General features: G+C 51.4%; 1 protein-coding gene across 1 annotated transcript in view; it reads left to right on the forward strand.

Annotated features, from left to right (window-relative positions):
• The window catches only part of SHANK3 (SH3 and multiple ankyrin repeat domains 3), a gene marked incomplete at both ends in the record, with an annotated part of 484200 nt that overhangs the window by 400184 nt on the left and 71049 nt on the right, over nucleotides 1-12967 (forward strand). The window contains one exon of the mRNA XM_083365407.1: nucleotides 6275-6388. Coding sequence (XP_083221533.1) covers nucleotides 6275-6388 — 114 coding nt within the window. The remainder of the gene's footprint in view (nucleotides 1-6274; nucleotides 6389-12967) is intronic.

Below are 12967 nucleotides of genomic sequence, written 5' to 3' on the forward strand. Positions count from 1 at the left end.
CCCCCCCCCATCCACTCCCCTTGCCAGGGGCTCCTCCTGCATTTCATTTGGATAGAGAATAGAATAAGAATAACAAAATAGAATAGAATAGAATAGAATAGAATAGAATAGAATAGAATAGAATAGAATAGAATAGAATAGAATAGAATAGAATAGAACAGAACAGAATAGAAAATATGAAATGGAATTGAATGAAATAGAACAGAATTTGGAACAGAACAGAATAGAATTTGGAATAGAATAGAATTTGGAATAGAATAGAACAGAACAGAACAACAGAACAGAACAGAACAGAACAGAACAGAATAGAATAGAATAGAATAGAATAGAATAGAATAGAATAGAATAGAATAGAATAGAATCAAGAGTTGGAAGGGACCCGGGAGGTCTTCTAGTCCAGCCCCCTGCTCAGGCAGGAAACGCTATGTCCTTTCAGACAAATGGGTGTCCGGTCTCTTCTTAAAAGCATCCAACTGCCTCCTGCCCACTGCTGTGATTCTGTGGGCAGGAGAATTTTGCTGGACCTTCCGGCAGAATTTGTCTGCTGGGATGACCACGTAACCCTGACTAAGCACCTGAGGGCAGAGCAAGAGGCAAAGGGTGGAGACTCATCAAGGGTGCAAGCAGCCAGGAAGTAAGGAGGAATTTCCTGGCAGGGAGAGCAATTAACCACTGGAACAGCCGGCCTCCAGAAGCTGTGGGTGCCTCAACCCTGGAGGTTTTGAAGAAGAGACTGGACAGCCGTTGGTCTGGGGATGGTAGAGGGTCTCCTGCTTGAGCAGGGGGTTGGACTAAATGACCTCCAAGGTCCCAAGTCTGTCCTTCTGTTACATGGCTCTCCTCCCCGCCAGGTTCCTGGTACACCCACCCTATCTTCACTCTGGTGCCGTCTCAAGAGGCTTCCAGCTCTGGCACAGAAGCCCCGAGACCCCTGGCTCTCCGGGGGAGGGTGTTGGCACCAGCCCTCCAGATGCCCCTTTGGTCTCCTGAAGATTATACTGCCCGTTCTTCCACTTGCCGCCTTGGCCCCTCGCCCAAGCCCCGGGAAGGAACGGAAATCGTGCGGGCAAAAATTGGGTAGTAAAAGGGCTCATTCCAGCCCAGCCCTTTTTGTTAAGGCTGCAGATCCCAAAGTCCTCCTTGTGTGTCTTACAGGAGTGGGTGGGAGCAAAACCACACACACACACACACACACACACACGGCTTTGAACAGAAGGGAGCAGGTGCGCCAGTAGATGAAGAGGGCTGGGGAGGGCGAGTGAATGGCGTTGATTAAGCCTGATTTGGTCCCTTCTCAGCGGCCTCTCCTTTCTCCGGCTTGCTGCATCGCGTTGCTTCTTTTCTGCATAATCTGGCTTGCTCCGAGGGGGCCGTCCGTGTGCGGAGACCTGCAACGAAAAGAGAGATCACCGCGCTGAAAAACAGCCCCTTTGCACTGAGGGTCCGGGGAGGGGGCAGAGGGCCTCCCCCTCACCCACTGCCAGGGTGTTGCAGGAGTCCACAAGCCCAAGGACTGCCCAGACCTTCCGTTTAAGATCGGAACTGACGGAGGGAGACTGACCACGGAGAGAAGCAAGCTGGAACGAAGGAGAAATTTCCTGACGGCGAGGACGGTCATCCAGTGGGAACACCTGCCTCCAGAAGCTGTGGGTGCTCCACTGGAGAGAGTGGACAGCCCTTTGTCTGGAAGGGAAGAGGGTCTCTTGCTTGAGCGAGGGGTTGGGCTGGGAGACCCCCAGTCTCCCTTCTGAGTCTTGTTATTCTGTTTAAGGAGACAGGAGATGACCTCTCTGTGCCATCTCTCCTTTAAAAAGTCCAGTGGATTGGACCGCTGAGGTCCGTCCGTCTGGGAAAGATCTGGATGGCTGGGCCAGCCTCTGTTTTCCCCCCCCCTCCAGCCCTGCCCCTTGTGCAAGTGTTGCTGGTCATGGTGGGAGAAGAGGAGGCCGGGTTGGCGCTGGGACGCTTGGCTCCCTCCCTTTGCCTGCCAGCTGCTGCTCCGCAGAGCGTCCTTCTGCCTGCGGAGGACGGGGCCCTGCCTTTGCTGCAGCCATTAGCACCCCGTGATCGATGGCCGAATGCAGCTTGGAACGTGGCTGCACCGAGTTGGTGTCCCCCCCTCTCCACACGTGGACTCTTCCTCCATCTCAGGATGGTCGAGGCAATAATTGCAGGCGTTTATCTGAGGGGGGGCCCTCCCCTCCAAGGCCTTTCGGCTTGCAAGGTCTTGCCAGGAGCCTCGCTTGAGCCAATCCGAGGGAACAGCACTAGGGGCTTAATTAGGAATATATCAGACTGAGAAAGGAGAATGCTGACTCTTAATCCGGCTGTTCTCTGCACTGATGCACAATCAGACTGGCAAAAGGGCTGCACCAGCACCGCCTGCTCTGCCCCACTGGATTTAGCCAAGGGATCTGGCAGCACAGGAAAGTGGGAACGATCCTTGAGGTCAACCCCTTGATCAGCACAGAGGTCAATCAGAATGGAGCTGGAAGGGAGCTTGGAGGTCTTCTAGTCTAACCCCCTACTCGAGCAGTAGAGACCATACCATTCCAGACCAGTGGCTGCCCAGTTTCTTAAAGACCTCCAGTGATGGAGCACCCACAACTTCTAGAGGCAGGTTGTTCCAGTGGTTAATTTTTCTCACTGTCGGGAAATTCCTCCTTAGTTCCAGGTTGCTTCTCTCCTTGATGAGTTTCCAACTGTTGCTTCTTGTCCTGCCTTCGGGTGCTTTGGAGAATACCTTGACCCTCCCCCTCTTCTCTGGGGCAGCCCCTTAAATATTGGAAGGCTGCTGTCCTGTCACCCCCTGGTCCTTCTCTTCATTAAACTAGACATGCCCAATTCCAGCAACCGTTCCTTATATGTTTTACCCTCCAGTCCCCTGATCATCTTTGTTGGTCTTCTCCGCGCTCTTTCTAGAGTCGCAACATCTTTTTTACATCGTGACCAAAACTGGATGCGGGATTCCAAGTGTGGCCTTACCAAGGCCTTGTAAAGTGGTATTAATACTTCACGTGATCTCGATTCCATCCCTCTGTTGATGCATCCTAGGGCTGCGTTGGCCTTTTTTGCACACAGCTGGCTCATGTTTAAATGATTGTCCACTAGGATTCCAAGATCCCTTTCACAACTATTTGTTCCTTATATTTTCTCATCTGGTGCGAGAACTAATTTTGTGTGCCTCTCCCTAATGTAATCAAGAGTTGTTGATGATTACATTGTGAGTACCAATTTTTAACCCACTATCAGACAGTTGACATGCCATCTAGCCTACCTTTAATCAGCTTGCTAATTGACACATCAAATGCTTTGCCAGAGTTAAGTTATATTATGACTTTCTGAGTACCGACAATCTATTAAGGAACTGATCCAATCCAATAGTGAGCATCTACTGTGACTAAACATTTCGGGAGAAATCAATGCTGATTTCTGGCGATTGCTGCATTATTTTCAAGGGGCTTGCAAAACCCATCTTTTTATAATCTGGTCCAGAAAGTCCCCGGGTATCTATCTTACACTGGCTGGATTTGAGCTGCTAGATCAGACATGTCAAACACAAGGCCCGGGGGCCGGATCCGGCCCGCGAAGTGGTTTCACGCGGCCCGCGAAGCCATCCTGGAAACAGTGAGGGAACGGCCCCGACTGCCTTTGCCCTGGCCCAGAGACCCTCCTTCTGCCAGAGACCCTCAGATCTGCCCCACTCCTGCCCAGGCCCCCACAGGCACCCTTGATGCGAATGATGTAGAGCTGGCCACGCCCACCCACTAGGCCATACGCACTCTAGCCACACCCACCCAGTAGGCCACGCCCACCCTGGCCATACCCCCCCCCCCCGAGGGTAACTGCAATGCTGATGCGTCCCTCCATGAAATTGAGTTTGACACCCCTGTGCTAGATGTTTCTTGCTCTGGGGACATCAATTCCTTCCAAGAGCGAAGCCTTCCCATCCTATTTCTGTTTCTCGGCTCTTTGCAATTCTCAAGTGGAATGCATCGTTGGGGATGAAGGCGGCCGAACCAGAATAATTGAGTAGTTCTTTGATACGGGACAGCATTTTTCTCTCTTCATCCAGCAGCTGTTATCCTGTTCCTTTCCCCTCCCTTTTATTTTCAGGGTATTGATAGGAGCCCTTTTGCTTGTTATTGTAGCGTACTTCTAACCTCCAGGTGTGTATTCTCAAGTTAGAAGCTGTTGTTGGCTGGCCCCAGTCGAACAAATCTGGGCAGTTGGACCCAAAGAAGGACAATCTCTACAGAACCAGAGTAACAGAACTGGAAGGGACCTTGGAGGTCCTCTAGTCTAACCCCTTGCTCAAACAGGAGAATCTATAGCATTTCAGACCAGTGGCTGTCAAGTCTCTTCTTAAAAGCCTCCAGTGATGGAGCAGCCACGATTTCTGGAGGCCAGCTGTTCCGCTGGTTAATTGTCCTCACTGTTAGGAAGTCTCTCTTTCATTCCAGGTTGATTCTCTCTTTGGTCAGTTTCCAACACTTGTTTCTTGTCCTGCCTTCAGGTGCTTTGGAGAATAGGTGGACCCCGCCCCTCTTTTTTGTGGCAGTCCCTCGAATATTGGAAGATGCTATCCTGTCACTCCTCTTTTAATTAGACTAGACATACCCAATTCCTGCAACCGTTCTTGGTATGTTTTAGCCTCCGGCTCCCTAATCATCTTTGTTGCTCTTTCTAGAGTCTCAGCATCTGTTTTGTATCGTGGCAACCAAAACTGGATGCTGTTTTCCAAGTGTGGTCTAGCCAAACAAGGCATTCTAAAACAGTACTAAATCTTCATGTCATCTTGACTGTATTCTGTCAGAGCATGCACAGTCTTATTGCGCTGAGATAACCCAGGAGTAAATACAGTAAACAGTGGCCCATATTAAATGGTGGTTTATCGTACACTATCTACAAATACCATACACCAGGAACAATATACATAAATGTGGTAATATAGCAAACCCCAACACACAGCAGCCACAGCAGGTAACAGACAAGAGAGAGAGGGAGAGAGAGAGACCCCAGCAAAAGCCTTCCCTTTTATACTCGGGCTCTTAAAGGGATACAGACACAGACAAGGTCCCTGCTGAGTCATTCCTATCATCGCATCATCCATCTTACATTACATTACACCATTACCTAAGCTGTTCAGCTATTTAATACCTTGACATATCCCTCTGTTAACGCAGGGCAGGATTGCATTGGCATTTCTGCAGGTGTTTTTGCTGCTGCTTCAGTCATTTGCATGCCAACGGGGGGATTTTGGGAGTCCCTCAAAAGGGCAGCCCCATTTTATGAAAGACGCTCCCCCCAGAGGTGTTTCTGGGCTGACAAAATTATCTATTGGCATTTCAGCACAGCCGAAGAGGGACCTTCGGAGCTTAGGTTAAGGGGTGGGTGACCTTCATGTATTTGCAATCTTAAGCTTCTGTTGTTAGGTTTTTAACACTCCCTGGGGAGGTTCTGTATAAAGCTATGCTGAGGGCAAAGAGAGGTTTCCAGCTATTCTGGCTGAGGAATTCTGGGAGTTGAAGTCCACGAGTCATAAAAGAGCCAAGGTTGTCTACCCCTGGTATAGAGTCTGCCAGGGTGGGAGCTACCAAGGTTTTAAACGGGGGTCCAATCTTGGCAATTTTAAAACCTGTGGACCTCAACTCCCAGAATTACCCAGCCAGCCATGTGAACCCCAGAATTCTCTGTGCACCGTCCACACCTGGCCCTAGCCAGGATCTGGATGGTGCCTTGACTCTCAAGTGTTGGGGGGGGGCACACTGGACCAGCCCAGGCCCTTCGGGGCCGGAAAGCAGAGAGGCTGGAGCTGCGACGGGGCAGCTGGCTCCATTCAGAGGTCAAGGCCCACACTTCCCGGCCTGTTGTGCAACCGGGAAACCGATGTTCTCTTTAGGAGTTGTTGGAAATTTTTTGGTGCCGTTCAATCAGAAAATGCCTTTTTTGGAGCAAAATGGAATTGGTTCGAGCAGGGGAAGCATTGTGTAACTTGGCACGTTAAGGGGCTAGGGCTGGGCAATATAAAAGTACTTGCAAGAGGGGGTAGCTTACAAAAATACAAACCGAAATGGATGCAGATTTCCACAGAGGTGAAAATTCATACAATTTTGAACCGTAATTCTGTTAACAGGCCCGTGAGTGGAAAAACGGGAAGGTTGTGGGAAGTGAGAGGTCTGCGGGGGTCTCGGGTGGGCACCCGGGAGGGGGGAGCAGCCCATGATCAGCCTTGATGGATCTGACTCTTGTCCCCTCCCCATTTTCCCCGCAGTGCTCAGCATTGGAGAAGGGGGCTTCTGGGAAGGAAGTGTGAAAGGACGGACGGGATGGTTCCCCGCAGAATGCGTGGAGGAGGTGCAGATGCGGCAGTTTGACGCCCGGCCAGGTAAGAAAGTCCCTTTCCGGGGGGAGAAGAAAGGGAGGCATCCAAGAATGGGGTGCCCCATGACAGATCGTTGGCTTCCTCTGGCCCTAGAGGCTGCCTTCACAAGACGGGCTCCAGGCTGCTGGACCTCATGATGAGGCCAGCTTCTTTTTTGGTGTTCAGTAACTGATCTTCTGCCCTTAGCGGAGGAAATTTTATTGCTCCTCATCCTGATGGACAATCCCTGTCCTTCTCCATCTCTTTCCTCTTAAATCTCTCTCCTCCCCCCCCCCCGGTAACTTTCCCCAATTCCCCCTAGCGACACACCTATAGGGTAGATTGGTGCCCCTGGGATATTTCTGGTCCATTGAAAGGAACAACCAAGTCGGGTGCCTTTTTGGGTCCAGGGGACCTACTGAATCGAGGAACATCTGCTCCCCGCCGAAGGCTAAGAGATACCAGTGCCCAGGCTGCTCACCCTGGCAAGGTTGCAAGCTAGAAAGAGGAAGCAGGCTCCCAGCTCTCTGGGTCCTGTGTGTGTTACATCTGACACGTGTGAGAGGAAAAGAGGAAGCAGATCCTCCATGAACTTCCGTAGGGTGCTTAGGACAAGCGCGCTTTCAGTCGTGTACTTGAGGGGAAGCGCCACACACAGGGTTCTCTGTTGACCATGAGACGGCACCGGGGCCATAACAGCGGGTTCTGGGGTGGGGGAGGCTAGAAGCAAGACAAAGCATGAAGCTCTGTGGGTACCGGTGAGACGGTGTTTTCGTGGACTGCAAAGCTGTTTTATATGTCCTGAGGACAGCTGTAAATCTTGTGGAGCAGGAGGGTTTTGTTCGGAGATGCTGAACCAGGGGTAGGCAACCTCGGCTCTTTTAGGACTCGTGGACTTCAACTCCCAGAATTCCTGAGCCAGCCATGCTGAGGGAAAAGGGAGAGGTTTCCAAGCTGAGCCATGCTGGCTCAGGAATTCTGGGAGTTGAAGTCCACGAGTCCTAAAAGAGCCGAGGTTGCCTACCCCTGTGCTGGACTGAGATGGAGAAAAGATTCTTTCTCTGAGGCTTTATTGGCCGTTGAGGTGGCCGTGGCACTGCTCTCCGTGGACATTTGGACCTGGATTGCAGGCAGAATCTGGCTCCTGACTGTTTGTGGTGGAACTCCTCGATATTCAGGAGGCAGAGCAAACTTTATCAGCCTGCTCTAAAAGAGCAGGAGATGACCTTGAAGAAGGTGACGCCACAGTCATCAGGAAGACGTCTACTTACTTCAGAAAGTCAGGAGCGGGTGAGGAACAAACTCAAGGTGGCCCCATCTTGATTAATATAAGGATATTGAGATTCTCTTGTTACACTTTGTAACCATGGAGTACTTCTTTCCTGACAAGGGCTGATATCACCAACCTGTGGAATATGGGCTTCCCACACCCTTCCCACTTCCTGGCCCATCAGCCTACCCGCCGGACTTTCTTCCTTTCCACCAACCACCCAGGCGCCAGCTTTACTGGTGTATATTCATATTTCTCTCCAGAAGCTCAAGATCTTGTTTTTCCCCATCATGGGAAGTCCCACCAGGGAGCAACCGTGTCGGACAGGACTTGAAGCTGGGAGACCTTTGTGAGAGTCCATCCCTTCACTGTGGACCCATCCCTTCCCCCCAACTCCCTTTTACCTTGGGATGATAAACTACCTTCCAAGCTGCTGCAGGTGGCTGGTGATGTGGGAGAAAGGTGGTGGGATAACAGTGGTGGATATCTGTAGCTCGGGTGTTGGGTGAGGGTGGAGTTTGTTCACCGAGCTTCTGGTTGGTTTCTGAACGTTTCAGAAGGTAGGTAACATCTTCAGCGGCGTTCAGGGGATGCCAGTGTTGGCTTCCTTCTGCTTATAAGGCCTTGGTGTGATCAGTAGGTCTTGTGATGGGGAGGTCACCTCAGATGAGGCTCACATCAGGTGAGGGTCTTCTGACCCATCACAAGACCCTCACCTGACGTGACTTATCTGGCGTGACTTCCTCATCACAAGACCTACTGGCCACACCTGAAGCCCTTATAAGCCGAAGAACGCTGACACAGACATCCCCTGAACGCCGCTGAAGACGTTACCTAGCCTGGTAACGAGACTTTCGGAAACTGGAGAATGAGCCTCCACCCTCAGAGCTGGTTTTATTCATCTGTATCTCGCCGGCCATTCTGGAGTTTTGGTGCAGTGTTTGACTGCCAGAAGTCTCCATCAGAAAGTTGACTCATCCAGTCTGCCGGTGGTAAAACATCTTCCATGAAGATGGACTTCCTTTGTCCATCCAGAAGATTTGCTGCCTCAGATCACTCCGTTGAGTGATGCTTAGCGACTGTCCCTGGGTCTTTCCATAGATGACCCTGAGCCAACCTAGCTGGCCGTGCTAAACCGGGTGCAAAGCGGAGCTGGAGCCCGGGAACTGTCCGGCACAAGTGACCAGATCCACTCGTGAAAGATCCAAGTCAGCAACTTTATTGACTTCCGCCTATATTGCAGGAATCTCCCCAGACTGCTTGCTGTCCCCCGGGGACCACCAGATAAGGTTCCATGGAACTGAGGGGGAGAGGAGGGGTGTTGAGACTAATGCCTCTTGTGGCTACGCAAGGACTCAAGGCCACTTCCCCACTTGAGCCCTCTTCCTGCCTCTATCTTGAGCCCCGATTTACTCTTGCACTACCCAATGCTTTCCTGCTCTGGTTCTGGTTAAGGAGGCATCTGGTTAGGATGCCGACTAGCTCTGATGATGTTCCTAGTTTGGTCATGAAATGTCTGCAAGAAAACAACCCCGCTTAGAGAGCCCCAAGGACCCCACGGTCGTCCTGCTCTGCTCCTCCTCTTCCTTCTCCTTTCTGGAAACATCCCCCCTTCCAGCACTGATGATGTTCCCTAGTTTGGGCTGTGAAACGTCTTCAAGAAAACAACCATGCTCAGAGAGCACCAAGGACCCCCCACTGTTCAATCCTGAGCTACAAATATTCCCCTTTATTGGTGCTGAAGCTCCCGTCTGTACACAGCACATTTTTGCACACTGCCTGGCTTTCATTTCAGCCCCCAGCCCCTCTCCCCTCCTTCCGGGAGCCCCCTCTTTTCTGGGCACAAAATGTTTCAGCACATTCTGGAACCCCCCTGCAGCTTTGCACTGCTGGATTGTTGCTTCTCAGGGTGGCTGGGTGAGTGTGGGCAGGATCCCTCCTCCTCCTCCTCCTCCTCCTCCTCCTCCTCCATTGCCTCCTGCCACCATCAAGCTGGGGGGCTGCATCAGCTCCCCTCGCCAAGCTGCCTTCTTCCGGCAGAGGTGGGAATGTAGAGCCTGCGTTTGGCTAGCACTGGCTGAGCGCAAGTGACGCAACCCTGCGGTTCTGTCTTCAGCCACCCTTTCCCCGTGTGGTCAAATCAGGGCTCAATTTCAGCCAATCAGAATAGAGCTGGAAGGGACCTTGGAGGTCTTCTAGTCCAACCTCTTGCTCAGGCAGGGGACGCTACATAATTTGAGACAAATGGCTGTCCAGTCTTCTCTTAAAAACCTCCAGTGATGGAGCACCCACAGCTTCAAGAGGCAACTTCTGTTCCACTGCTCGATTGTCCTCACTGTCAGGAGGTTTCTCCTTAATTCCAGGTTGCTTCTCTCTTTGATCAGTTTCCAACCTTTGTTTTTTGTCCTGCCCTCTGGTGCTTTGGTGAATAGCTTGACACCCTCCCACCCCGCTCTTCTTCTTTGTGGCAGCCCCTGAGATATTGGAAGGCTGCTATCATGTCCCCCCTGGTCCTTCTTTTCTCTAGAGTGACCCTGCCCGATTCCTGCAGCCGTTCTTCGTATGTCTTAGTCTTTTTAACATGTTCAACATGTTTGTTAGCAGTGATGCTCCCCCAAGGAGTGTTGTGGTTGGCTGGGGAATTCTGGGAGTTGAAGTCCACTGCAAGTTGCTCAGGTTGACCAACACTGCCGTGGATCTTACAATGTTTGTGATAGTGACCTTTATAATAATGACCGGAAGGGTAGCTTAACTTGACTTTAGCAGAGCTTCTCGTCGAGAGCCCCCAGAGAGTCAAGCACAGACAGACGTGTGCAGGATCGCGCTAGAGACGCAGGGCTGGCTGAAGGCGCCTAGGCAGGGAGCGTAAGACCAAAGGCTCGGCAGAAAAAGTTGGCAGGAAGTGTTCGCGACACACTGCGAGTCTCCATTTGTAGGCCCTGTGCTGTGCAACGGGCATCTAGAAACGCCTGGTGAGGAATTAAGAAACAGGATCGTTAAGTCTGCAGATGCCACACATGTATTGGAGACCGCAGACCTCATGAAGGACGGCATCAAGATCCACGAGTGTCTTGAGAGGCGGGAACTCTGGATAGAAAGCCACAGGATGGATTTCAACCTGGACAAAGGCCAAGTCCTTCGGGTGGATCAGAAAATCAAAGACAACACCGAGGGGCTGGGGAGGGAATCTGCTGTGAGTGGCAGAAATTGTGGTTAATATTTACATGTTACTTATATGTCAGGGTGTAGGTCTATACCAGGGGTCTGCAACCTTGACAACTTTAAGACTTGTGGACTTCAGCTCTATCTACCTGTCTAAAAGGTGCCATCCTCTTCTCTATTGGGTGTTGGTCAGACCCCACCTAGAATATTTCATCCAGTTCTGGAAAGCACAAGTTTGGGTGGATTTTAGTAAAGTGGAACGCATCCAATTATTAGGCTGCAGGAAAGAAAAATGTACGAGGAACATTTGAGGATATTAGGGAAGAGAAGATGGTGGGAAGACACGATGAGGGTCTTCAAGTATGAGAAGAGCTGCTGGGCAGCAATGCTCACAGTTGTTTCAGGATGTGGAACGGAGGGTTGAAATTATAAGAAATAAGATTTTGGTCGGATATCAGAAACAGGTCCTTAACTGAGAGCCACACAACGATGTGTATGTTGTCTTAGGAGAGGGGTCTTCAAACTTGGCCTTTTATGACTTGCGGACTTCAACTCCCAGAATTCCTCAGCCAGGCACGCATGCCTGGGAGTTGAAGTCCGCAAGTCATAAAAGGCCAGGTTTGAAGACCCCTGTCTTAGGATGAGGTGGGGTCTCCTGGGGTGGGTAAAGGAGCTGTTGGTTCCTGCCCCGCATGGGGGTTGCGCAGATGACCTCCATGACCCTCCATTCTATTATCCTGTGAATAGATTTGAATTAATGGGGAATTTGGTGTCAGTCTGAACACGGATTGCCGAAAGCGACGAGCGACACCAGTAAAGCGTGCAAGAAAACAAGCAGAATATTGAAGAGGGAGAAAGATGTGGCCAGTCTCTTGATTGCTGTATGGGTGGGAAATGTTTCAGGAAGGTTTGCAGTGGCCTTCAGGGCATCTGGGCTGGGCAGATGGAGGGACGCAGGCTTTGGCCTTTGTGTGAAGCGGCGTCATTATCTGAGAAGTAGCGCTGGGTGGACGGTTCGATAGCCGGATGAGGCAACGAGGAATATGGATTTGAAAATTAACCTGACAGAGATAGAAGCGGTTGCATTGGACGGAGAAAATAGATTGAACAATTGCAGGTTGTACGTAAACGGCAAAAAAAGCCACACAAAAAAAGGCAGCCAACCTCAGGACAAGCAGATATCTCTACCTCGCCAGGTTTACTAAGGCTGGGGAAATTGCCGGAGAAACTTAGATATGCAAATACCGCTAGAAAAATAATAGGTGACATGTGATCCTTGGAGAGGAATATTGTTGTTGTGTTGTTGTTAGCTGCGAAGTCGTGTCCGACCCATCGCGGCCCCATGGACAATGTTCCTCCAGGCCTTCCTGTCCTCGACCATCTTCTGGAGTCCCTTTAAGCTCACGCCTCCTGCTCCAGTGACTCCATCCAGCCACCTCATTCTCTGTCGTCCCCTTCTTCTATTGCCCTCGATCTTTCCCAGCATGAGGCTCTTCTCCAGTGAGTCCTTCCTTCTCATTAGGTGGCCAAAGGATTTGAGTTTTAGCTTCAGGATCTGGCCTTCTAAAGAGCAGTCAGGGTTGATCTCCTCTAGGACTGACCGGTTTGATCGCCTCGCAGTCCAAGGGACTCGCAGGAGTCTTCTCCAGCACCGTAGTTCAAAGAGGAATATTGGAGAAGCCAAAATAGCTGCACCTTCAAAGACGGGTCTGGGTTGGGAATGTCGGCTGAAAGCCGTGGGGGTGGGGTCCTTCGGAAGCGGGTGTGGGATATAAAAGCAAGAGAAAGGCTAAGCGTTTCCCCTGCCCGGCCGTGTCTGACTCTTAGGACGGGGCTAAGTCCTGGGGGGGGAGCTGGAGAAGGTCCTGGGTCCTGAGGGGCTGCCACAGAGGAGACCGTGGTCGGCCTGTTGTGGTGAGCACGGACCCCCGAAGCAGGTGGCCCAGCAGATGCGGGAGGGGAAGGAAGGGAGCGCAGCTCTGCTCCCAGGGTGAGGGCAGGGAGCGCTGCCTGCAGGGAGGAGGCCTCCTGGCAAACTGGGGGTGTCAGTCATTGACTAATTACACCAAAGCATCCTTGATTATCTACGTTCTCACAGCTCCGCGTGGCAATCAGAAGTGCCTTTGGAGAGAGGCCTCCATGTGTGGGAGTTTCTGACAGGGCCGACCTCC

Source organism: Vipera ursinii, assembly GCF_947247035.1.
Source record: "Vipera ursinii genome assembly, chromosome: 6".
Classification (NCBI taxonomy): domain Eukaryota; kingdom Metazoa; phylum Chordata; class Lepidosauria; order Squamata; family Viperidae; genus Vipera; species Vipera ursinii.